Raw genomic sequence first — 27,843 nt, forward strand, 5'->3', positions numbered from 1 at the left:
CATTTTTGATCCCAACACAAGGAATTGTTTAGATCTTGAGCAAATTATTCGAAAATGGGGATAAATAAGTACCCAAATAAATGAAAATCGTTCTTTTCTTTCTTACATCTACATCAGAAGTAAATAAAATTTCTATATAACTAAAATCTTGTTAATTTTATAAATCAAGTTATTTAAATTTCATATATATATATTTATATATACAGGGTGGTGCAATAATTATATCTTTGTTCCTAGAATATCTTTGTTATTTTTAGAGATATAAAAATATTGTAATTATTGATTAAGTCATAACTCATTTTGTGAGTGCTTTTAAAACGTAATGACGTGTGTAAGCAATGCTTATAAGTGCTTAAAGCGCGTGTATGTCTAAAGAAATATATAAGCAGAGAAGTTAATACAACTCTGCATTTTTTTATTAAAAATAGGTAAAGGCATTATTCAATAAGACGGAAAAAGAGGAAAGGAGAAGATGAAAGAAGAAAAAAAATCGATTCTTTTTTGTGTGTCCGAAAAGAGCAGATATCTGTAAAAAGAGAAAAGAAAGAAGAAATCTGCCGTATCGATTGTATTGACGGAGTTTGCATGAAAGGAAAAGAGGGCGTGTTATTCGCGCACTTTCTCTTCGCGAAAAATTTCCCCCTCTAACAAGGCCGCGTGCCAATGGTTGAATCACTGCGGCGGTGACGCTTCTGGACGCGCGTTAGGTGTGTGTCAGTTGACGTCAGTTGTTGTCACGAGTGATGGATCGTATCGTGTAACTTCTTTAATTTTTGAAAAAAAAAGAAAACAGAAAAAAAACAATCTAGACGCATTTTTCTTCGGAACAATCGCGCGAAAACGGAACCCTACGAAGTGTTTTCCCACACGAAGTGTTCCGGAGAGATCGCAAATATGCAGGTTGGTACATTCTATTTTTTTCCTTATATAAATTTCATGTGAATATTTCGTGCAATCGCGCGCAAGCAAAGAGAACGAGGAGAGAAATCGCGCGAAAACCAATCCGGCGCCTTTCGAATTTCTTTCTCCTTGGATGTGAAAAACGCGTTTAAAAACGCATATATTTGTATCTCATGAATATGCAACAGACGCGAAGGCGGTTTGGAATTTCCCGCATCACCCGTTAGTGTCTTGTTTGCACCGTTTCGCGCGACGACGATTGCGCGAAGGAAGAGTTTCTGTTCGAAAACATACGAATTGAAAAATGCATCGAAGATGGAAATTAAATAACAAAAAGCTTCAAAAGAAATCTAAATGATGTTTAAAAAATATTTTAACTCTATAAAAAGTAGGGCTCGCTATTATACTGTGTTTTGAAATTAAATGTCAAAATTTCGGGAACGTGGGGGATCGATAAATTAAAGAACTCCTTTACAGATTTGCTCGTTTTTGCTTTGTTTTGGAGATAATTGCAAGAAAAGGAAATAAAAAAATATTCACCAAAAAACATAAAACAACATTAAAATTATCAGGTCTATCAAAAGGTATCATGAGATAAAAATTGAGCATGGGATGAATTAAAATTCCTGAAGTAAAATTAGAGGATTGTAAATAAATATGCGACACAATGCGGAATTATTATTGTAGCTTGTTTATTTTAGTTTACGTTTACATTCTTGCTATCATTAAGGAAATGATAACATAAATAAGTATAAATGAATAAATAAATAAACTGAAACAATAAAGTTCACTTTTTTTTATTTATTTAAATAATAAATAAAGTATGCAAATACAAAGTGACGCAAAATCGAGCAAATCTCTAAAAGACTTTTTTTCTTAGTTTTTTAGACACCTTGTATAATACATTTAAACGAAAACACGTATACGCGTATATAATTAGCATATCCGCTTATTAGAAACATTTTATACTGAATACACGGCCTTTAAGTCTATGGCTTTTATTGTACATTTAAACGAAAATACATTTACACGTATATTTAATACGAATTTGTTCATTTATTCGTCCATTCGAAACTTTCCGAATATTTTTTTTCGAATATTTCAACATTTTTTTTTTTTATAAACGTTTATTCCTTTATTAAGTATTTTACTTTTCACTGTACTTTATCATAAGAATATTTATCACAAATATAGTTATGGTGTTAGTTAGAAATTGTTAGAATACGTCTAGAGGAATTTTTCCTCTCATTTCGAACATTTTTTTTGGGGGTGTAAAAACATTTGGATGCAATAAAAACGGAGAAAATATGTCTGTACAATAACATCACAACAGTATGTTTGAAAATAGATATTTCCAATAAATAGATGTACTAAATATACAAGTAAACAGTTTTCCTTTAAACGTATAATGTAAGTGAACCTTATTCTGTAGGAATATGTTTTCCTACAAGTACGTTTCCCTGCAAATCAATATAAATGGATAAACATTTTATTAAGAGCCTTAATAAAAAGCAATTAAATTTAAATACTATTATAAAATTATTAAATACTATTATATTTCTGTTATTAACATTTAAATTAACATTTAAAGACATTAATAAAACGATGTCGAATAAGAAATAAAAAGAGAAATATGCGCTCTTTAAAAATGTGTTTCAAATTATTTTATGTAAAATTAATATTTTTCTTTCTCTCCTCGTTCTCTTCTTAGTTTTCGATAAAAAGAATCAAAAGATAAAATAGTTGGATGATTCTAAAGAATCATAATTTCGAAGATTAGATAATCATATCTTCTTCGAATAAGTTTATATATATATATATATATATATATATGTATGTATATATCGATCTCTTTTAATTTATTTTATTGTGGAAAGAGTCACAATTACTTTTACGAATAAAAAGAAAAAAATAACATTTTTGCTTATCAAAATCAACCAAATTGCAGAAATTTTATCTTGTTTTCATGATATATCTCTATGATATATCGATTGAGCTAGTGTTCCGAAAATATTTATTCCAATGTTTCCCTAAATCGATTACTAATTATTAAGATATTGGCTCAGAAATTTAATAATTAATGACTATATAATAATAATATAATACTAGTTATATATAATATTATATATATAATAATAATAATAATTAGAATAGAGACTATAATAATCTCAGGCATTAGACTAATTAAAATGCTAGAAGACTGATGGTTAATAATCTTAAATAAAGAGCGAATAATGTAACAATAAAAAAAGATATAAATATTAAAAGATATATATTTTTAAAACCTTTTATTAAAATTTAATCAATTTTTAGAAAAAGTTGATAGTTTCCAATAAATTATCGCAAACGCGCACGAAGGATTTCTTGCGCTAGAAAATAAAGTTTTTAGTAAAATTTAAGTATCATTTAATTTCAAATAAATTTTAACAAATTTATAATTTGAAGAGAATTTTATAAATCTTTTTTTGTATCTTAAAAATTAGAAAATTATGACGGATGTGATGGAATTTTCTGACAATTTTTATTTAAAAAATATCGAGTTTGCACGTATTAAATGGCTTTATTTAAAATTTCCAATAAATCAAGTAGAAATAATTATTAATAATAATAAATTAAATATTTTAAAATGGGATATATTATATAGCTTATATATATTCATATTCATAAATAATATATTTTTAAAATATTTTTTTAACTTTTTTGACATCTTTGTTATGTTTGTTAAATGAAAAAGAAAATTGCTGTTTGTTGATGAACTTATAATTTAAATAAAATCGAATTATTATTATTAAATAATAAAATTTTAAAAATTTATATTAAGATATAGTATTGAGCGTATGTGTGTGTGTGTGCGTGCGTGCGTGCGTGCGCGCGTGTGCGCGCGCGCGTGTGTGTGTGTGTGTGATGTGTCGCGTTCGCGCGCGCAGATGCATGAATATGCTAAAATATTGGATTGAACGGTTTGTGCCGTTTTTTCGATCTTCATCTGTTAGCAAAAAACGGAAGGAACTTTCCGTTCAACCCAAAATATCAAATATATATTGTTTACAATATATTAATCAATTTAAAATAATTATTTTATTTATTTCAAATTTTGTTTCTATATAGTTGCTGCTATATTTTTTATCATATTTTTACAGGTTTTTAATTCTGATTAGATATATGTGTCAAATACGTAAGATGTTTGCAAGAAAAGATAAGAAGTGCATAGATAAAACATGCATGTAACATGTTAGATCTACATCTGCGGTATCGTTTTGTTGATTTTAGTGAACAATAAATTACATTCTATTGAATTTTATTAATATTGATTCTTTTTAATTTCGCACTTGGCAATTGATTGCATTGCTACAGCTTATTTCGTTACGGGAAAAATTACTAAAAAGATTTATTTGATTCGTAAAAGAACAAATTAAATTGGATAGCTCATTTTATAGGATAATAAACGGATTCAATCATTAACCATTATGTGCACAATTGTATACTTAGTATGCACATTACGATGATGATTCCTATTACGATGTAAAAGGTTAGCATGCATGTAATGCTAAACACAAAACTAATTAACTTAAACAAATAAGAAAATAATTTTCTTGAAAAGCATTTTTTTTTCTTTAAAGTGACTCTCGATATTTTGAAAAATATTTATTTTAAACGCCGTTCATATTTGTTTTTATACTTTATTTTAAAAATACATATTTTTATCCGTAACATTAAAAATATATGTTTGCATTAATAAAAACAAGTCAAAATATTATTTACAAGTATTATGTGATATGATATTTACCTGAGTTTTTTATTTGATCTATTTATTTAATTTTTTTTAATTATAATAAATATTAAATCTCTCTAAAATAAATATCTCTTTAAAAAGCGGACTAGTGATTTCATTTTGGTTATAAATCCGCTGATAAATTATAATTCATCTGCAACATAAAAAATCTCGAAGTGCAATAAATGTCAGAAACATTGAAATATATTTTTTTCTGGGTGGCTTTTCTTGGAAAAATATGAAAAATCTGGATTCCACAGAAAATTTTTTTCTACTTGTAGAAACCAGAGAATTATGAAACTTTATTGGGCCTCGGGGAATTTAAAAAAAATTTTTTTTTAATAATTTTGCTCTTATATTGTAAACAATCTGCAATTTGCCGATAAGCCAAGTTGTAAAATTATTTAAAATATATTACAAATATATATATATATATGTATATATCTTTGTTTTATATATTTAATATCTTAACAAATATCGAATATGCAGTACATATTCTTTAATTTAATTTTTAGTGATAAAAAATGAAAATATTATGCATGTTAAAACTTTGTATCTTAACAAAAGCTATTCAGTTTTTTTTTTTTAGTACATTATAAATCTAGCACTGAGACTTAAATGACTTTGTGTATGAGTGAACATTAGAAAACGCGTACAATAAAAATATTTATTTTAGAAAATTGCACTAAGAAATTTAAAAAATATTCTCTTTTCTTGAAATTTCGAACAAAAATATCTGGAAGATCAGGGAATTTCTATGGAGTGTTTTTTACAAAATTTGAGTAGAACGTTGTGTTTTTGCATATAGGACAGATTCAGAGTAATTACATGGTACACAGAGAAAATTTTATTGTACAATTTATGACAAATACATTCCCTTTACAAACTTTATTATAAAACTGAAATATAATTATATTAAGATATTTATAAAAATTGTAAACTATGCATTTGTTCCATTGTTTGTTAACGATTATGCATTTATTTATGCCTGAATAATTGAATAATTACAATACTTCCTTATAAAATATAATACGATATATGATATATTGTTAGGGTGTTTCACGATTACAAAAATACTATACTATTTTTTACTATAATCACTATTACTTCTTTTCTATATATAATATTTTCACCGTGTAATTATACATAACCTAAATTTTACTTTAATATTATTAAATATTAAATCTCTGTCAAAAAAACTGACGCGTATTAACAAATTAATATATTATATAAATCTCTCTATCGAACAAATAAGAGAAAAATCCATTCCCCTTTTTATTCGCGATATAAAAGAAGACCCCCGAAAGGGCAAAGAGTGCATCTGCGCGACGCGGCACATTTTCGTAACCGACCGAATCGACCTCGTTTACCCTGGGGTCCAAAGATGCGACGGGAAGGGTGGGGAGAGAAGGGGAGAGAGGGTGTGGATCAGAGGGTGCGGAGGGCCTAATAGAGAGGATCTTACAGTGCGCGGTGCAACTAAACCGTGACATAGAAAGAGAGAGGAAGAGAAAGAGAACGCGTCGAGTCCGTTCCGCGACGACGATGCTGGTGATGGTGTTGATGATGATGGTGGTGGTGGTGGTGGGGAAGCAGGGTGAGTAGAGAGAACATTTAATTTGAGCTTGCGAGGAAGTAGTTGATTGGAGATGTGAGGTACGACTCTCGTCGGCTGAACGCAGACGAGCAGTTGCAGGCCAGCAGTCGGTATCGTTGGACCTTCCGGGAGTGAGAAGATCTCCTTCCCCAAGGGAAGAGAGAAATCCGCGATCTTATATCGACACGAATAATATATTCGAACGATCGAGACACTTCGTGCGTGGATCGGGTTCGCCTCGAGACTGCTCACTCGAGTCCTGTCGGCGATGAGTCTTATATCGATTCCGATCGGCCCCCTTAAGCGCGCTCAAAAATTCCGCGTTTTTTGTCTAGTAGTCACGTGAGAGAAGCGGCGAATATAAATTTTCCAGCGTGCGAGCCAGTTCGATCAAAGCAATTGTTCATCATGCATCGTCGTCACTCGTGCCTGTCAAGACTCTGGACTTTGGCTGTCAAAGCTGATTGTGAGTTTATTTCATAGTATCCGTAGGTACTTTTTATCGCGATATATGCAACATCGAGAGTCGTCAATGCATACGATGTGCTTGTGCTCGATACGCTTCGCGATTGATAAATATATACTTTCAACTTGATGATGGATTTCGATCCATCATCATCATCAGGAGGTAAATCTTGGAACTTTGCATCGGAGGAAAAATTATATTTTCCGATTTACTGTTGCTGTTATCGTATTCTATTTTGTAAACAATTGCGTTCGAGAAGAATCGGATCCAAAACATTAAGGCTGATATTCATAGTCAGTTTTTAAATTTAAGATCGTCTTAAATACACTCTTAAGATGTCATAAACAATCACAGAACTATATTAGCATCTTAAGACATTACTTAAGACGGTCTGAAATAAGAACGGACTATGAATACCGGTCTTATAAACTCTTTTGTCATACTTGTTATGGCTATCAATTTTTTATAATATATTTTCCGTGTTCTTTAAATTATATATATATATATATATATATATATATATATATATATATATAATTCAATTACATTCATAGCTAATTAACACAATATAACACATATGTAAATAGCAAGGATTTTTCAATTTTACCTGTCAACTATAATTAAAATTATATCTGTCTGGCTTAATTGTTATATTTTTCTTTATTTATTTCGCGTAGTTCGTCCCGCAATGAGCGATACTTTTGTTATCGGTATCGTAATGAATTTAATCATACAAGAGTGTTTTATACTTTAATTGATTTTTAGCGGTAAATAAAAAACGATCATACACGTATTGTTAATAAAGTAAAAAGTATGTTGCATATATTGCAGTTTAAATTGCAGTTTAAAAATAGTGCTAATTGTGTAAAATATATTGTTGTATATTATCAATTATATACATATAATTAATGTATTATATTATTAATATTATATTATTAATAATATATAATTAACGTTTTACTTATATTGTTAATAATATAATAATAATACAATTATATATTATTTATATAAATATATAAATAAATAAATATATATATATATATATATATATATTTATATTTATATTTATATAAATAATATATAATTGTATTATTATTATATTATTAATAATATAATATTAATAATACATTAATTATATGTATATAATTAATAATATACAATAATATATTTTACACAATTAGTACTATTTTTAAACTGCAATTTAAACTGCGATATATGCAACATACTTTTTACTTTATTAACAATACGTGTATAATCGTTTTTATTATATATATATATATATATATATATATATATATATATATATATATGAATAGTTGTATCTAATCACATGGATATTAATTTTCTTTTTTATCAGCGACTGTTAGAATGCACTATACCAGAATATATAAAAAAAAATGAACTCGATAATGTTGTCTGTAATATAGACTACTTTATTTGTCGATAGATAGTAAGAGCTAATCGTATCTATTGTATCTTGAATCATCATAGCTTTGAAAGGCACTGTTGCTAACTGTTTTTTCATCGCATTGTTTTTATATGTGCTTTGTCGCGAATAAAATTTATCTTTGGGACATATAATCTATCAATGTGCACTATTATATGTGTACTATTAATATTATATGTCCCAAAGATAAATTTTATTTTATTAAATTTTATTTTTATGTAATACTTTATAAATCCTCATTGAGGATTTATAAAGTATTATATTCTTGATGTACAATGAGTAAGGATATTTTTTTTTCTTTACGTAATGCTTGAATATCTTCTTAAAAATATATTTTTAATTTGCGACAATTTTAGCGACAAAATTCAACCTAACTTATCATTTTCTCAAGCGCCTTGCAATGCCGACATGCATAAATAGCAAATTTGCAAAATATTTGTAAAATTGTTTTTTTGTGATCTTAAATATTTAAAAAATATAATAGTAAGAAAACATTCTATTTAGTATATATTCTTACACATTAAGAATATTTTATATCTATACTCTTTAGAAAATTTCTCTTAAATTAAGAAGATCTTTTTGGCGTTTATTTTAGAGGAAAATATTAAAAAAGAAAATGAAATACTCTTAAGGACATAATTTTTTCCACATTAAAAAGCTGCTTAGAAATTTGACAATTTATTGTTTTGAATAAAATTATGAGAACTGTCTTCCGTTGAGATTTGCCCGAAATTAATTGCGCTATTGTATAGTAATATCGTGTCCAAGACGATTTAACTACGTTTGAATTCTTTACCATCATCATTATAAAAGGGGAAATAATTCTTTCAAATAATTTGTACCCAGTTAAGTGCAGAATCATTCCGTTTGTAACATTTCAGTCTAAGCCGTGAGCTTAAACTTTTTTTTTTAAATTAATCTAGTTTACTATAAAAAAATTGTGTAAGAATTTAGACACATTCTTGTCTGAAGTTTCTGGATGTATGGCAGAAATTTCAAATAATCTATTTTCATCATAAGAGTCGTTTTTCTGAAAGTTCAGAAGAGTGTGCCTGAAAATTGAAGTGCATGTGAAAGATTAGAGAGCATCGTGTCTGAAAATTCAGACAGTATGTCTGCGAAAAAGCTGCAAAAGTTTTTTTTTATTGTATTTGTTATACAATGAAAAAAATTTTCTGAAAATGCAGACACTTTTTTGTCTGAATTTTCAGATCTAAATGTCTAAAAGAAATTTCAGACAATCTGTCTTAACCTCATTAGAATCATTTTTCTAAAAATTCAGAAAAATGTGTCTGAAAATTTCGGACAGCATTCTGTCTGAAAATTCAGATAGCATTCTGTGTGAAAATTTAGACAAAAAAGTTGCAGACATTTGTCTGAATTTTTTTGTTTGTTATACACTGTAAAAAATGTTCTAAAAACACATTTTAATCTGAAATTTCATATCTGGGTATCTGGATATCTGAGAAAAAGTTCAGACAATCTGTTTTTAATCATCACAGTCGCTTTTCTGAAAGTTCAGAAGAGTGTGTGTTGAAAATTGATGTGTGTTTGCAAAAAAAGCTGCAGACACTCAGTCTGAAATTTTAATCAGTTTTTTTTTACAATGTACTAGAAGAAGATTCGTGTGCGTTGACCCATCTATTTTGACATTTATTTTTAATAATCAGCTTCTTGATAGATAGAATCATTTGCGTTGTTTCATACATTTCTATCGGTCATCATTTCGCAATTATTCTTCAAAAATCAGTCAAAAGAAAACAAAAGTCATCAAAAATCGTCAAAATCAACAAAAATCAAATTCAGAGAACGTGAAATTCTCAATATCGAAAATACATTTGCATCTGTATTTTAATTGTACAGATTGTATCTTATCGTTTCGTGCATACATTTGACGATTATGCGAAATATATAATGTGAAAGCAAATAACGCGTGCAAACATAATAAAATTTTATGCCATGATAATCATGAAAATCGGCAATGGTATGCACAAGTTTCTCGAATTGACGCAAATGATTGTAAATCAAAATAAAATCATCAGATAATTAATTCCTCCTTCGTTTTATACGAACCCCCTCCCTCCCCTCCTCCCCCTCCTCCCTCCTCCCCCGCCTCGTCCCCCTCCCCATCCTCGATGTTATTCTCGACGAAGTCCCCGCGGCCGCTTTTCTCCCCCTAAATTATTTCATAGTGGATGACCGAGTTGGACGCGCGTCCCCTCCGCGGATATATTATCGCGTTTTAGAACGCAAGCGTCGTTAATCGATGCACCGCAATCTACGACGCCGTCCGATTAATCTCCGGTTTTCCGCCAGGTATGCGCTTGATTATCGTTGCCTCTATTTGTTATGGACGAAGGACTTAAATTCTAGATTTTTACAGAGTAGATTGTTTACATAATATACATACACTATAAGATATAATTTTTTGTAGAATATCATATGCGCGCAGAAGAGAGAGTATTTTTATATTAAAGTTGCCAGCGTATTTCATTTTCAATGACAATCAATACGAATATCATTAAACGTAATGTGTCGGGAAAATTGGATAGGAAGCTTGACATTTAAATAAATCTATATTTCTTATCAAAATTTTCCATGGAGATTTATTATAAGTGCCTACAGATTTAACGTTCAAAACGAAGAGTTTAAAATGACAATAAGAAGATCTGATTTTTATATAAATTTTCAGAAGATATATATGGAGAAAATTTTACAGTACAAATTACATGAAAAGTTTATTTCCTTTTACATATATTGTGAGATAAAAGAATATTAAGATATTTATTACTAAAAAAATTGTAAATTATAATAATAAATTATATATAATTATATTTTAATTAAATTATATTTATTTAAAATTTTAATTTAATTATAATTATGAATAATTAAATTTACGTTTAGGGGAGAAACTTTTTAAGATATTATGTCGGGATACATTTCTGTATTTTAAATGAAATTACATACAGTTTTTTATCCCAACTCAAATTAACGTCGCGGCATGCATCATTTTTTTACGTTTCTTTTTTAATTTTCGCGAAAGAGAACGTGTCACATCCATCGAATGTCGCATCGTTGTTAAGATATAAGTAGAGAGAAAAAAAAAAAAAAAACGATTTGGATGATTTATAGAGCTGCATCACGTTTGGGATAGGCCGTGAAAGGAAGCCGCGGATCCAACAGGTGGTCGAAATAATTTCTCGCGACACGCTAGTGTGACAGAAGGATTTAAAGGACAATACCTCAGCTTTTTGAGAGCGATAATGATCCACGAGTGCGTTTTGCATAACAAGCGTATTTTTGTCTCACGCGTGTGTTCCATAAAAGAAAGTATCTTATTTGTTCTCCGTGTTTCTCGCGATTAAAAAGTCACGCATACGTCACTTTGTGCCAAATCCTCTTCAACGAAGATAGCTTCTTGTCTATGTTTAAATCTGATACATAATTATCACGTATTAGAAGCATGTATAGATTTAACGTTTAAAATGAAGAGTTTATAAATGCAATTACGAGATCTGATTTTTTATCATCTGATTTTATATCAATTTTCAGATTTGAAATTTTTAAAAAATGTACGGAGAAAATTTTACAGTACAAATTACATGAAAAATGTATTTCCTTTTACGTATATTGTGGGATAAAAAAATATTTATTGCTATAAAAATTGTAAGTTATAATAATAAATTATATATATTAAATTATATAATATTTATATATATATAATTTAATTAAAATATAATTTAATATATATATATATATATATATATATATATATAATTATATTTTAATTATATTTTAATTATATTTTAATTAAATTATAATTGTTTCGTATTTTGTATCGTTAAAGTGATACAAAAATCTCGCGTCTCTCTCATTTTGAGATCCGGTATTTTTTTCTCAAACTCTGTAATGTAATTTAAAAAAAAAATGCTAAAAACACTTTGCATCTAGATTTTTTAATTTACATTTTCGAAGAAGTCCGAGAATTTTTGTATAGATAATTATGCGAAAGAATTGTTATTTGTGTTAAAACGCATATAACACGGCGAAAGCATCGTTTCCCGATATCATTTACGTGTAACAAAGCTTAATGTTTTGAAGAGGGGAGGAGAGGGGACAAGTATGCCAAGGGCGGCCCAGATGCCGTTAAGAGGTCGGTTCCTGTTGGAGATTCAAGCGGCATTTAAGCGTATTAGCGTGATAGAAATCCCGACATCCGCAATCAACTATTAATTGCTATTATTAGCGATCGAAAACAGCCTACCTTTGTAGTAGAGATGCGTTATTCAATATGCGAATTGTGATAAAAGAAATGACGCGATAACGCATTCGGCGATAACGAAACAAGCCGCCTAATGTTTACCGACGAAGCGTAATTTGATGAAGTCTCCGTGTTCTCGATACGAGTGATCTGCATGCCAAGATCATTTTACGAGAAACACGCTCGAAAAATGATTGCTTGCATCTCTCGCGGTTTGCGGTGGAAAACCGATATCGTTCGAGAAAAACTCACGTATCATGTTGCTTTGTCAGTAGACGACGATGGGTCAGAGAACTCGCTCTGTCTTCTTGGACGTCGATGACGAAATCGTTGGACAAACGTAATTATATATTAACAGGACCGTTAATTGTAGCCGGTAAAGTAACTTCGTTGCATTAATGAAATTTGACAATTACTTTTCGAGCTTTACAATGCCACGATTTCCATCAGAGTGTTTACTTCTTGAAAAAATATGGAAAACCTGGAACTTTCAGGAATTTCTTTTGCATCTGGAAAATTCTGTATTTTGAATTTTTGAATTTTTCTGGAATTTTGTGGAAATTAAATTAATTAATTATTGAATTTATTAATTATTTTATTTTATTTTGCTATTGTATTGTAAGTAATCAGCAATCTGTTAATAAGTCAAGCTATGAATTATATATTTATATATTATAAATACACTTATATATATATATATATATATATATATATATATATATAAATAAGTGTATTTATAATATATAAATATATAATTCATATAAATATATAATATATAAATATATTAATATAATATATAAATATATATAAATACATATAATAAATATATAATATATAAATATATAATAAATATATATATATATATATATATATATATATATAAAGAGTATTAAAAAATTTTTGATTAAAAAAATGTAATAAAAGAAAAATTTATCTTTTAAAATTTGTACCAAAAATCTCCAAAATATTCTCTTTATCTGGAATTTTGAATAAGAATATCTGGAAGATTAAAGAATTCTCAGAGAATTTTTTAGTAGCAAGATTTGAGTAGCATCTTGTTGCATTCAAACAAAGCATAGAAAGCATAGAATTCTTTCAAAAATTAATAGAAATAATTTGAAAAGTCAATAGAGAAAATAATAAAATAAAATTTAACAATTTTTATTTTAAATCAGATTATGAAATTCTTATAAACTCTTGCATGTTAAAAACAAATTTGATTCATGAAATAGCGTCAAAATTTTGAAATTGCATAAAGTTGAAGCAAAAAACAATCTTTGTTGCATTAACGATTCTGTTAAAAGAGAAAGCCTTTTTTTTATTTACAGAATTTAAAGAATCTTAAGAAAATAACATTTTCTTGCATCGTTTTTGGAACAAGTTTTTTTTCAATGAAGATATTAATATTCAAAATTATTATAAACTTTATATCAATATATAATAATATCGAAATTATATTAATTTGTTGTTATATTTTAATAAAAGCAAAATATTTAAAATGTATAATATTTACATATGTGTATGTGTTTTATATCCAATAATATATTTTATATACAATAAGTGTTAAAAATAAGGAAAATTCTAACGACTCCTTACTTTTCGAGTGATCCTGCTAACTACCATTATACGCAATCGCACTTCGCGTCGCACACACACACACATTTTTCCATCATACGAGTCTAATCTTTTGGCAAATCTTTCTTTTCAGAGATCCACGGAACAGCTAACGAGGTGCAGCACGATAACGCTAACGGAGGAGGTGGCGGAAAATATTGACGGTACAACGGCGACCCGTACGGTGTCCGAGAAGATCATGAGTGTCTGCAGAAGAACCATACGCTGGATATACATGTTCGATCTGATGTTGGCGTTATCAGGTAGATTACACAACGTACGAATTTTATTGACACAAGGCATTTGGAATGCGATCGACTTTTTTCCCACATGTTTACATCTTCCCTTCGCTCATACTTGCTCTCTTTCTGACACTCTGTCATTATTATCATTAACGTTTCAAAGGATGACAAAAAAAAATGTGAAGCAGAAATTCTCGTATATCATATCGCGCTATAATGCGCACGCTTAAATCGATTTCTTGGCAAAAAGACGCAATTGCTTCCGGCAATATTTTTCGTTTAAATGAGAAATTTCAATTACCGATGTACATATATCGCGTTTTACTCGAAATGCGCAAATTAAAGTTTGTGGAAATAATCATTTCATTGCGTAATTCTCGCAAATTGAATTTTGAAGTTTCGTTTATTGTATTCGCCGTAGTAAATGTAATTTCACGTTGCGACGAAATTCCATGAAACGAGTTTGAGGATTATTCATACAGCATGTATACTTGATATAGGATACTTGATGTTTTTAGATTGCACATTTGTATTTACTTCAATGCAAAATTAATAGATCTCTTTTAGAAATACTTCATCTCTCTTTTACTCACTTTCTTTTGTTAAATTTATGTGATATTTTTGTGTTAAATATATATATATGTGATATATAAAAATTGCACAAACTTTGGATTTTACATACGCTGCAAAAATTTTCTAAAAATTCAGACACATTTTTATCTGAAATTTTCAGATTTGCATGTCCGAAAGAAATTTTAGACAATCTGTCTTAATCATCATAGTCGTTTTTCTGAAAATTCAGAAAAGTCTCTGAAAATTGAATTGTCTGAAAATTCAGGCAGGGTGTCTGCAAAAGAGCTGCAGACATTTTACTTGAAGGTTCGTTAGTTTTCTTTTTCTTTTTTTACAGTGTACGCCTCGATGAGCGATGCAAATCATCCTGTTCTATTTCGAGTAACGCGTATAATAATGGTCGACTTGTCGAATCTCGTACTTTAAAGTCCATTCTGCTAATTGGGCGCAGCGCGGGCTTTTATTAGCTAGCCCCCATAAATATTCGTGGCCGGTGAATGTGCATGTTTTTACGCCAGACAGGAGGAAGTGTTAGCTTGTTAACTGACGCCACTGGCACGTTATTGCATTAGCGAGCCAGCCGCGAATAGTCGGAACTAACGTGCCGCGCATTCTTCCTGAACAGTAAAAGCGCGTCCGTTAAAAGCGCGAAACTTCGCGCAAACTGACGCACTATATTATAGTTAATTTAATCGCGAACATTCTCGCTAATTACTTCGTTTACTGAATCGCAAGATAATTCTTTTATCTATTATTTGGAAAAATATTCCATTGATTCTCGAAAGATTATGCCGTACATCCTTATAAATAATAAAAAGAAACGAAAAATATTATATTATGACGTAATACTTTCTCTCGAAAATTTTATTTAAAAAAGTATTTCTACTTTTCTCAGAATATTGTTATTATATGTCATTTTTTTTCAATATATTTAAATTAAGAATTTAACGCGTAAACTTTATTTTATTATATTTATTAGTTTTATTATATTATTATTTATTTTATTATTTTATTTTTTATTATTTTGTATTATTTTGTCAATCAAAAAAAAAAAAAAGAGAGAAATTAAGACCTGCGATTTCGATTATATTTCTAATCAAATCTTTCATTGGTATTAGACGAATCATGCAGGTGAAATAAAAATATAAGAATTGAAATCGACCGAGGGACTTATTTTTTTTTTTTTGTCCCCTCGTTTATGAACGCAGTCTTTTGTATAGAAGCGCATTTGCGTCGCGGGGATGAAACCATGCGTGTAATGAAGCCTGACAGGGAAACCGCGAACTGTGTAATGCAATATTACGGACGACTGTTCGACTAGAATTTTTACGGGTGTGTCACTCTCTTTGTGTAATGCAATATATTACGGATGGCATATTTAACTAGAATTTTTACGGACAGGCGTGTCGTTTTAAATACCTCTGTACAACTGTCGCGTAATGCTGGCAATAAGCTGCACGTATATATATATATATATATATATATATATATATATATATATATATATATATATAAAAGACAATTATAAACGTACAAATGTTGTTTGAATGCGAAAGATTTCTTAGAGAGAGAGAGAGAGAGAGAGAGAGAGAGAGAGAGAGAGAGAGAGAGAAATTTAGTATTTATATACAAAATTTTGTTATTTTATTATTTCATATAAGAAATTAAAAGATATTTGCTGATAATATGCACAAAAAAAACTGACTGAAATTTTAGACGAAGTATCTGCAGCTCTTTTGCTGATATACTTTTGATTGCTGATTTACATTTGAATTTTTTGAATTATTTGAATTTTCAGACACACTTTTAAATTTTCATACACACAATTCAATTTTCAGACATACACTTCAATTTTCAGATACACACTTCAATTTTTGGGCATACACTTCAATTTTCCAGATACTTTTCTGAACTTCCAGAAAAACAATTCTAATGATTAAGATAGATTATCTGAAATTTCTTTTAAACAGCCAGATCTGAAGGTTCAAGAAAAAGTGTGTCGGCATTATTAGAAAATTTTTTACATTGTATGACATACATTGTATGACAAACACTGTAAAAGAAAGCTTTAGTGTCTGCAACTTTATTGCAGATACACTGTTTGAATGTTCAGACACTTCAATTTTCAGATACACATTTCAATTTTCAGGCACTTTTCTGAACTTTTAGAAAAACGACTCTAATGAATAAGACAGATTGTCTTGAAATTTTTTTCATACAATCAGATCTGAAAGTTCAAATATGTCTGAACATGTCTGAAACATGTCTGAACTTTTAGAAAATTTTTTACAGTGTACGTGTCGTTGCGACTGGCATGGTAATGAATTCAAAAAACGAATTGTGATTGCTGAAGAGCTAATCAATGAAACTGGAATAAATTATCTATTCATATAACTCTGATTTCTATACATACGTCATCCAGTGCTTAAAGTACTCTTATTCAACTGATTTAATAAGTATTTTCTCTTTCTCTCTCTCTCTCTTTATCTATCTATTTATCTATCTATCTACCTATCTATTTATCTATTTATCTATCTATCTATTTATCTAAAATTAAATTAGTTAATTCTATATTAATATTCTTCTCTTTTTTAAATTGTCTCAACTACTAAATGCGCGCGCATCCTATAAACTTCACGCATGACAAGAGAGGAAAAAAATATGCATCTAAGGTATCTAACGGGCTTTAATCTCTTAACTGATTGTAACACATTAGTGTGAGTGTTGTATTCTCCCCCGCAACGTTTACCGCATTCACACATGTGTGCCACTCATTGTCCGTTCGTCTCTTTGGAGCTCACATATGCAGCGAGTATGACACGCATGGTTAGTCAGTCATGGATTAAGGAGACTCAAGGCTAATTTCAGTTTAGGGATCGTCCTAGACGCGTAAATGTGCGCATACACATATGTCGGGCTACGCGGAAACGCGCATCGTCCGGTTCATCTATTCAATCATAAAACTGCACTGTTGGAAAATTTGGCTTAAATTTAACATATAACGCATATCCTCCAACGAGCCACACCAACTTTCATGTTAATTTAATATAATATGAATATGTTAAATGGTGATACTCATATTATGTTAATATTTCAACACAAAATGAATGCAAATTTTATAGTAATATGAAATAAATTTGGTGTAAAGTGAACATTTTTTCATATTTTTAATCATAAAATTAATTTGAAAAAAATGTTATTTGGCCTGTAGTTACTCTTATTGTAGAATAAAATCAACATTTTTTTTTCTGTAAATTTTAATAAATAAATCCTGTCATTAATAATATGGAACATATCTATTGTGTAAAATTAAAAATATGTACACATTGTGCTATTTTCATACTTTTTTAGTTGTTCTAATTATTTAATATTTGAGTTCAACAGCAATATGTTAAATTAACACATGAAAGTGTTAATATTTAACATAAAAATTTTAATCGGTATATTTTTTAATAAGAAAACAAATTTTCCAACAGTGACACTAGATTATGCAACATTATCGACACGCTAGTTGCATAAAATTATAAATTGATTGATATAATTAGAATTTTTTAGTTTGTTTTAATATATATATATATATATATATATACATATATATATATATACATATATATATATATATATATATATATATATATACAGGGTGTCCGGTGTCAATTGCATCACTCGTCTTGTGCAGATAGAGCAAATAAAACTGAAAAAAAAGTCCTGTACCATTTTTTTCAATAACGCTTAATAAAAGAGTTATTATTGAATGAAGTCTGACCTATCATCGCCGATCTTTAGTTGGACGCACGTCATTGAGCCGCGCGCCTGGCATGTGTGCGTGAGCGCTCAGCTGTACAGCGCTTCACTGACGTGCCCCCGGCGACGATTGGCCAGACTTTACTCAATAATAACTCTCTTATTAAGCGTTATAAAAAAAAATGATACAGGACTTTTCTCCTCAGTTTTATCTGCTCTACCTGCATACGACGGGTGATGCGACGCCTGACACCCTGTATACATATATATATATATATATATATATATATATATATATATATATTAAAAAATATATATATATATTTTGTGAAATAAATATATCACACATACATGTTAAAAATACGAATACAAAATATCTCTATATATAATTATTTATAAACGAGATTTTTGAAAGCAAAACATAGTAAAAGATGATGTACGAACAAAGATAAGCATAAGATATCATATATGTATACTATAATCTTATATAATTATGTAACCCCATTTTTCTCCGATGTGTAACTTTGTTTCATAATTTTTTTTTTTTTAATATAACTGTGTTAAAATCTTATTTCATAAATCTTAATGTATAGTTGTGTTAAAATTTTGTTCCATAAATCTCAACGTTTAACTGTGTTAAGTTGAAAAATCGTGCCGTGAAATATATTAATTTGTCGTTATCAAAACTATTCTTCGAGGAATGAATAACTGTTATTAAAATTTGATACACACAAATACACATACATATGTATGGAAATGCACAAAATTTAAATAAGAAATACGTTATTATATCTTTGAAGAAATTAATATATTTCGTTAAAAACATATAAATATATCTATTATATTATAATCATTAATTATAATATATCTATTTATTATAATCATTAATTATATATATATATATGGATTTCTGCGTGTGTTAAATTTTGACAGTCTATTAATTTCTAGAAGAATAATTTCAATGGCGTCAAATTAATATATCGCTGCATCATTTTTCAATTTAACACAGTTAAACGTGAAGCTAAGAATGAATCACGATGTTGCAATTTCAGTCTATTCATTTTTCTCTACGTCATGGTGAGACATCTCTCGCTGAGAAAGTGTGACAAGTATCTTAATCTTTATAATTTGTCTTTGTTATATATGATAAAATAGTATAGCTTGCGCGAAAGCGAAAGATCAAGGCTACTACAAATCCAAAGATGCAGCATTTTGATCTCGGAAAAAGATTATAACGATATTTATTTCATCAAGATCACTGTAAAAAATTTTTCTAAAAGTTTTAGACACATTTTTATCTTAAGTTTCAGATCTGGTTGTCTGAAAAAAATTTCAGACAATCTGTCTTAATCATCAGAGTCGCTTTTCTGAAAGATCAGAAGAGTGTGTCTAAAAATTGAAGTGTGTCTGAAAATTCAGACAGCATTCTGAAAATTGAAGAATGTCTGAAAATTCAGACATATCTGCAGAAAAGCTGCAAACACTTTGTTTGAAGTTGTTTCAGTTGTTTTTTTTTTTACAGCGATCTCGATTGTTCGTCTGTTTAATATCTTGTGTACTTATTGTACGCAATTTGATAATTAACAAAGTTCATTTTCAACTCATAGGGAAGATTGATCCGCATAATCCTTTGGGCTTAACGAACTTACTCTGGATTCAAATTCAAACTAGTGGTCACAGACAGTGACACATACACACTCACAAACACACATTTCCGATTCTGTATCTTATAATTAGTGCGTGATTAGTATTACATCGTCCGACATTTGTATCTCATTATAAGATATAGACTGAAAGAACGAATTTTCAAAAACCTTACATATTTTGATTAAGGATTCCTTATCAATTAATGGCAACAAGGACGAACACTCGTCGACGCCAATAAATTGTAGAAAAAAAATTTTATCTCCATATATGCAATATAAAAATACATAATAACATTTTATGATACATGACAACATTTTAAGATACATGATAACATTTTATGGAGTATATTCAGATTGTTTCGATGTCACGCGAAATGATTTCAACCATTAGATATCTGTTCGATAATCTTCGCTTTTTTAATAAAAATGCTAAGAGAAATATTCGCGTATATAACATGATATGATTTATTTGATTTGATGGATCACTCGAATTTCATAAAATTGTTTTCAATGAACTATCGCTTCACGATGACTTTGAATATTTGATGTTGTATATTTGTAAACTGTTAAGATTAGTCAATCTAAATCATAGTATTTATAATCGTAGCAAAATAAGGAACTTTAATCGCAAACTTTAATTTAATTAATGAAGGAAAATAAGTTTTAGTAGGCTAATTATAATTGATTTATAAATCGCAACAAAATTCAAGGCAAATTTCTATTGATAATTTTATATACCGCGTACACAAAGCAGATATCGCGACATGTCATTTCGTACAAGTCATTTCGTGTATGTATTTAACTTTCTGAAAAATATTTTCCGCGTATACATGCCGCATGAAATTATAAGTAGAATTACTTCCCGAAATTTTATCGCGAATTTAGTAATCGTTTAAATTAGAACTGTCAAATTGTTTTGAGGAGAGAATTTTGAATATATTTATTTCCATATAACATGAGAAAAAATTTAATAATTAATAATCGGTTACATAAACAAGTTTAACTACTTTCACATGTATAAACGATGCAATAATCTCGCGCTAATAATATCGAAATTATTACGTTTGTGTACAAAGGTTATTTTATTTGAAATTCATTTGCGGAAATCATAATTACCCTCCCGCAAACTAGCAGTATTTCTTGCGCAACTGATGGAATTATGCGTGAAACGTGTATTTTGTATTGTGTATTGTTGAGAAAAAGACTGCTTGCTTTTTTTTGCGCGCACACCAAGTGGCGAGTGCAATGACGTCGTGCTTGACGGAATCAAAATCTGGACTCTTCCCTATGAAATATGTACCCTAGATTAATGATAAAAAAAAAAAAAAAATTACCATTCCCTTCGTCGCGAAGATTTCTTACAAATTTAATCTTTGGAATTTGTCAAAAAAGGATAATATATTGTCAATTCATTCGCTTTTTTTATGTCTGATTTATGTGTGTTTTATGTGTTTTTTTAATGTATACAGATATATACATGCAGTGGTAAAAACATTTGTAGTCAAAATATATGTACATACATTAAGCGATTGTTATATACAAATCAGTATTAAAATTTTTTATTGTTACAACGTCTCTCTCTCTCTTTCTTTCTTTCTTTCTCACTCTCTCTTTCTGTTTCTATATTTCTTTCAAATTCTTTCACACATTCTAATATCATAAAATTTTTTATCGACAGAGTTTATCTGCAATTTTCATAGTAGATGGCGTTATATATTTATATATGCTATATACAGGGTATATGCTTACATATATACATATACAGGATATCCCAAAACTACCGGATTTTTTTTTAATGGCAGATTCCTTAGAACATTTCAAGATGAAAATCCTAATACAAAAATATCAAGGCTATAATAGTTTTTTAAACGGGAAGCAATTATATTTTAAAGTTGAGATTTCACGCGCTCGGCGAAATAACAACTAAAAAAAAAATGATTTATAAATGGGATGATCTTTTTATAATATTATGATATTATAAATTATATTATGATAGTATAAATTTACAATAGCATTGTAATTATATGTTCCCACTTCTCTACGCATTGTATTAATATATTCTTTTTACGAATAATGAATGCGAGAACTAAAAGGTACCTGAAAAATGATTCAAGTAAAATTTTGCGACATGTTTCAACTTCAGCTATCAAAGTGATTGATCAATGTTATCATGAAAGTGTTTGCTATGATATGCTATGCAAGACAAATAAATTGTAATAGAATTAGATTTGACATTTATTTATTTTGCATTTTGAAATATTTTAGAATCTTTGTAATGAAATACAAATTATTTTTATAACATATCATAACAGACACCTTCATTGTAATATTGATTGATCACTTTGACTGAAGTTGGAACATGGCGCTTGAATTTTTGAATCATTTTTTAGATGCCTTTAGTTCTCGTCCATTATTCGTAAAAAGAATGCATTGCGTAGAGAAGCGAAAAAACATATAATGACAATGCTATTGTGAATTTATACGATAATCATAATCTCATAAAAAGAGCATCGCATTTATAAAGCACTTTTTTCACTTGTTATTTCGCCGTACCTGAGCGCGCAAAATCTCAGCCCTCTCATTTGTGAAATATAATCGCTTCCCGTTTAAAAACTATTATAACCTCGACATTTTTGTATTAGGATTTTCGTCTTGAAATGTTCTAAGGAATCTGCCATTAAGAGAAAGTCCGGTAGTTTTGGGACACTCTGTATATGTATACAGGTTGTCCCGGTAGTTTTGGGACACTCTATATATGTATACAGGTCTGAAGCGTTATAGAGGGAAATGGTACAGGATTTTTCGACTCAGTTTGGCCCAATCTACCTTCACACTTCGGGTGTGTCAAAAGTTTCGGGACACCCTGTATATGTAAGCATATATATATATATATATATATATATATATGTATATATAAGTATAATTAATGTATTTATAAACACATTTTATATACATCTATGTATATTGGATCTGATAAATCTAACTAAATTTAATTATTAAACTTTCGATTCGGTCTTATGAATGATAAATAATCTAATCTAATTTGATAAATGTATAGTCAATATTTGTGGGCGAAACGCTTTCTATGTCGAAATATTTTACATTACGTCAATCTGGTAATATCCTCGTTTCTGTTTTACGCTCTGGTGTATACTTCTGGTGTATATTTGCTCCGCAGTGCGTGTGGCAAATAAGTAATTTACTTGTTATTATTTTCTGTTGATATCAGAAAAAAATATTATTGTGTTATCGCTTCGCCAATTATCGTATAGTATAGTATCGCAGAATATTTTGTTTTGCAATTCGAGATGACTATAATGGAAAATCCCTTTGCAAAATAGTGTGGAAATATATCAGCGTGGAAAGAATCTGACATTGCTTTCTTATGTCTTTTCATTCAAAATAGACTATAATTCTTTGACATGAAGTATTTTACATTATCTGACTAATTTTAATGTAAAATCGCCCATTTAAGTTTTTTATTTAGTTTTTGTTTACATAAGGATTGTATATTCAATGGAATTCTGGACTAATTTGAATATGAAAATTGTTTGTTTTTTAACAGTATCTATTTAGAATATTCTTTTTTTAAATAAAGCTTTTATATTTCTTTAACTGAAATAATATATCTTTTATTTATATATTATGTATGATACAGCATCAATGATACAGCTTAATAAAATTACAGATACATATGCCGGGATATAATAATGCATAATTTAATCATCATTTAGGTAATTAATTAAAATATTGTCCGCTCCATCGGTTGTCACTATGTTATTAATATTATTCGCATAAATTCAATATTCTCAAATGTAACACAATATTTATGATCAGCTGCATTAAAATCGACCAAATTCGATCGACTTCATCAGCCTGATGTGTTTTGCGTAATGTATATATATTCTATTAATATAAAAAAAAACGCTGTTCAAAATGTTGAGAATCAAATATTCCTGGAGTCGAGGAGAATTATATCGCGACTAATATCGCCAAATTTTCCGTGACAAGAGGAAGTTATTTTGAATTATTATAAATCGCAAAAAATTTCATTCTTTAAATTTAGAATAACGGATTATTTTATATATACACTAGATAACACGAAGCGCGCGCTTCACGCGCGCCATTTATTTCTTTTTATTATACATTTTTAATGGCACACAATACACTATTTACGTCTTGATACACATAACTGTCAAAATGTACGATAACAGCCACTCACGAAGTAAGCGCAATGATAGAACCAATCAGCATCGCGGAAAAGAGGTCAATATTTCGATATAAACTGATACTTCACTCAGTTAACATGCCTTTTTTAAAAGAGGAATATATCAGGCCTGTCCAATCTTTATTAAAGATTGATCGATGGACACAAATTGATCGATCACTGCATTTTTTTAAACGAATCTATAATCGATGGATGGATTTGACAGGCCTGCTCAGACGTTCGCGTATCATCAGAATAAATTTTCGAGCGTCACATCTGCGCATGCGTACTAAATCATCTCCGCCAATGATAATATTACGTGCAATCGCATTTAGTGTGCAGTACTCGTGTTAATGGGCGAGCGACGACATCGGCCACCAAGATTACGTTTGTCATTTCTTTCTTTTCATCATCTTTTCTCTCCCGCGAGAGCGACAGTTGTCCATTTCCGTTTGGGAAAACGTGTTCGCGAAGAAAGTTTTCCGATATGAACAAGCAGGAAAGGAAATTCGACGAGAGCCGGTCGATGACGTCATACTTGCGTGCAAAGCGGTCTCGTCGTAATCAGTATGCTATCAGTACGTATGATAGGAGGATATAAATATGATTCAGGAGGAAAGATGAATATATATGATTATAATATCGCGGTCATTGTCAATAACAAAGTTTGTACGAACATGAACATTCGATTCTTAATAATCAACGCGATATAGCTTCTTTGACAGCGCGAATACAAAATTATCGTGAGTAGAAATAAAGAATGACAAGTTACTTATTGCTTCTGATACGACGGTATGCCTAATGACAAATGATCAATTAATAAAACATTTAATTAATTAATTTTCAAAAATCTTATCGCCCACTTGAATCTCGGATGCTACGTTGTTAGTTTGATGTTTACTTAGGCATTTTACTCTAATATATATATCCTTCGGACAACATCACTTATAAAAGCTACGACAATCAAATAATGATAGTTTAAATTGCGCTATACACTATTAGAGTTGCGTCAAAATAAACACAAAAAGAGAGACAAAGATTTGCATACGTGTATCACATCAATCTTTATCAAATAACTTGTTTTTGAAAAAAAAAATTTTAATCGTGTTTATATGATCTTTTATTCTCATACAGTGACCAGCACAATCATTTTCTAGGAATATTTTCTTCTGAATTATTTGATATATATATATATATATATATATACAGGGTGTCTTAATAATCGTCCCACCCATAATGTGCAAGTAGAGCGGATTAAACTAAGCAAGAAAGTCATTTACCATTTTTTTGTATAACGCTTAATAAAAGAATTATTGAGTAAATTATTGAGTTTGGACAACATCGTCGATCTTTAGCCTAGCGCACGTCAGTGAGCTGCGTTAGAACAGTTGAACGCTCATGATCACTTCAAGCGCTTGGTTCACTGACTAAAGATGGCTAAAGATCAGCGATGATTGACCAAACTTTACTCAATAATAATCCTTTTATTAAGCGTTATATACAAAAAAATGGTAAAGACTTTTCTGCTTGGTTTAATCCGCTTTATCTGTATATATATATATACACACACACACGCGCGCGCGCGCGCATATATGCACATATATATACATATACACTTACAGGATGTATTATAATTCGTGTCCAGGAATTACATAACACTATTCTTCAATAAAAAAATGTGACGTCACAGATTTCTCAAAATTGTAATGTGATGGAATAAATGTGATGGCATTTGGAAACTAGAATTATATATAAAATTATATATAAAAAAAAAATTATTGGAAGTGACTTGTCCTATGTTAGAAAAAAAATTTTTACTCAACATTTTATAATCAATATAAATATATATATGTATACACACACACACACACACACACATATACAGGGTGTTCGGCATCAATCGCATCATCCGTCGTATGCAGGTAGAGCAGATAAAACTAAGGAGAAAAGTCCTGTATCACTTTTTTCTATAATGCTTAATAAGAGAATTATTATTGACGCCGGACACCTTGTATATATATATGTATATATATATATATATATATATATATATACATATATACATGCTGAATTTTATATATGTTGTGATATAATGATATGGTTTACGTATATAAAATTAATCCTGACTCGTTGCGTTTCAGTAACCGTACTTCTGGGGATTTTGGAATTCAATGTGATACCGTACCAGCAAATCGGTTTCTTTTGCAATGATCCAAAGATCTCGTTCAAGTTCACGGGTGACACAATCTCCATGACTTTATTGATAATCCTCAGCATCAGTTTACCCATGATAGTCGTAAGTATCGCTCTCGTTCCTATTTCCTCCTAGTTACTTTTGGACGCATATGACGTAAGTCCGTACAAGTCAAGGGTTAAATTTATCATTTTTACATTTCTATTGTCATGTAGAGTGCCTTGAAAATACCAATTGAACACAATAATCGTGAATAAGCAATTCACTCTAATCTCTTTTTCGTATCTATGTTAATCGTAAAAAATAAATTATTAAGACATTATTCATCGGGTATAATGCTCATTTAAATTTTTTTTTCTTTTTTTTGCTTCCTCATAGAGGAAGCTTTGTTTTTCTTAAATTTTTTTTTTTTCAAATTTGATGTCAATGTGTTCAGAACGTTCTAAAATGTCGAAAAAACATATTTTTAAAAAATGTCACTTTGTGTGTATGTATGTATGTATGTATGTGCACAAAAGGACGTAGTTGCTCTAACTTCCATAAATTTTGAGAAAACGGGCTAAATTTTTTTATATGAATAAAGTATCATTAAAGATTAATTGATATTATACTTGGCTTGGATCAGTGAAGAGGTTTATATTTTATAAAATTTTAAATTTTTCAAAAAAAGGGTATTGTTATTCTAACTTCCGCAAATTTTGTGATATTGGTCTAAATATTTTTATGTGAATAGAATATTATTAAAGGATAGTTGGTATTGAATTTGATGAGAATTGGTGAAAAGGTTTATTTTTTATGAAATATTGAATTTTTCCAAAAAAGGTTACTCTAATTTCCTGAAATTTTGAGATATCGGGTTAAATATTTTTACATGAATAAAGTATCATTAAAAAATGATTAATATTAAATTTGGACGTATTTTTAATTACGATTACTATTGATATTATAGAGAAAAAGAAAATTATGAGGAAGCAAATGTGCAAGTTTCTAATTTGTACAATTTTTTTTTTTTTTTTTTTTTTGAAATTGATTTAATCAAGCAATCTGCATTATCAAGAATATGTGGCGATATGTATACGAGGAAAAATAATTTCTTTCGATTTGGTGTGAAGAAAAATAATTCATAATTTTTCCCTTGCGATGAATATTGTAAACCGACATGATTGGATTACGAAAAGCC

The 27,843-nt window shown here is 29.1% G+C and overlaps 1 protein-coding gene across 4 annotated transcripts in view; it reads left to right on the forward strand.

The window, feature by feature from the left end:
• Positions 1-714: 714 nt before the first annotated feature.
• The window catches only part of LOC126852682 (phospholipid phosphatase 1-like), a 33,421-nt gene continuing 6,292 nt past the window's right edge, over positions 715-27,843 (forward strand). The window contains exons 1-3 of one of the 4 annotated variants that reach the window (XM_050597713.1): positions 715-900; positions 14,152-14,320; positions 26,611-26,765. In XM_050597713.1, the coding sequence (XP_050453670.1) occupies positions 895-900; positions 14,152-14,320; positions 26,611-26,765 (330 nt within the window). In that variant the 5' untranslated portion in view covers positions 715-894. Of the gene's footprint in view, positions 901-6,155; positions 6,270-6,319; positions 6,736-10,388; positions 10,499-14,151; positions 14,321-26,610; positions 26,766-27,843 lie in introns of those variants that run through there. The other 3 variants (XM_050597715.1, XM_050597714.1, XM_050597716.1) reach the window with 3 other exon arrangements.

This window comes from Cataglyphis hispanica, chromosome 11, assembly GCF_021464435.1.
Source record: "Cataglyphis hispanica isolate Lineage 1 chromosome 11, ULB_Chis1_1.0, whole genome shotgun sequence".
NCBI lineage: Eukaryota > Metazoa > Arthropoda > Insecta > Hymenoptera > Formicidae > Cataglyphis > Cataglyphis hispanica.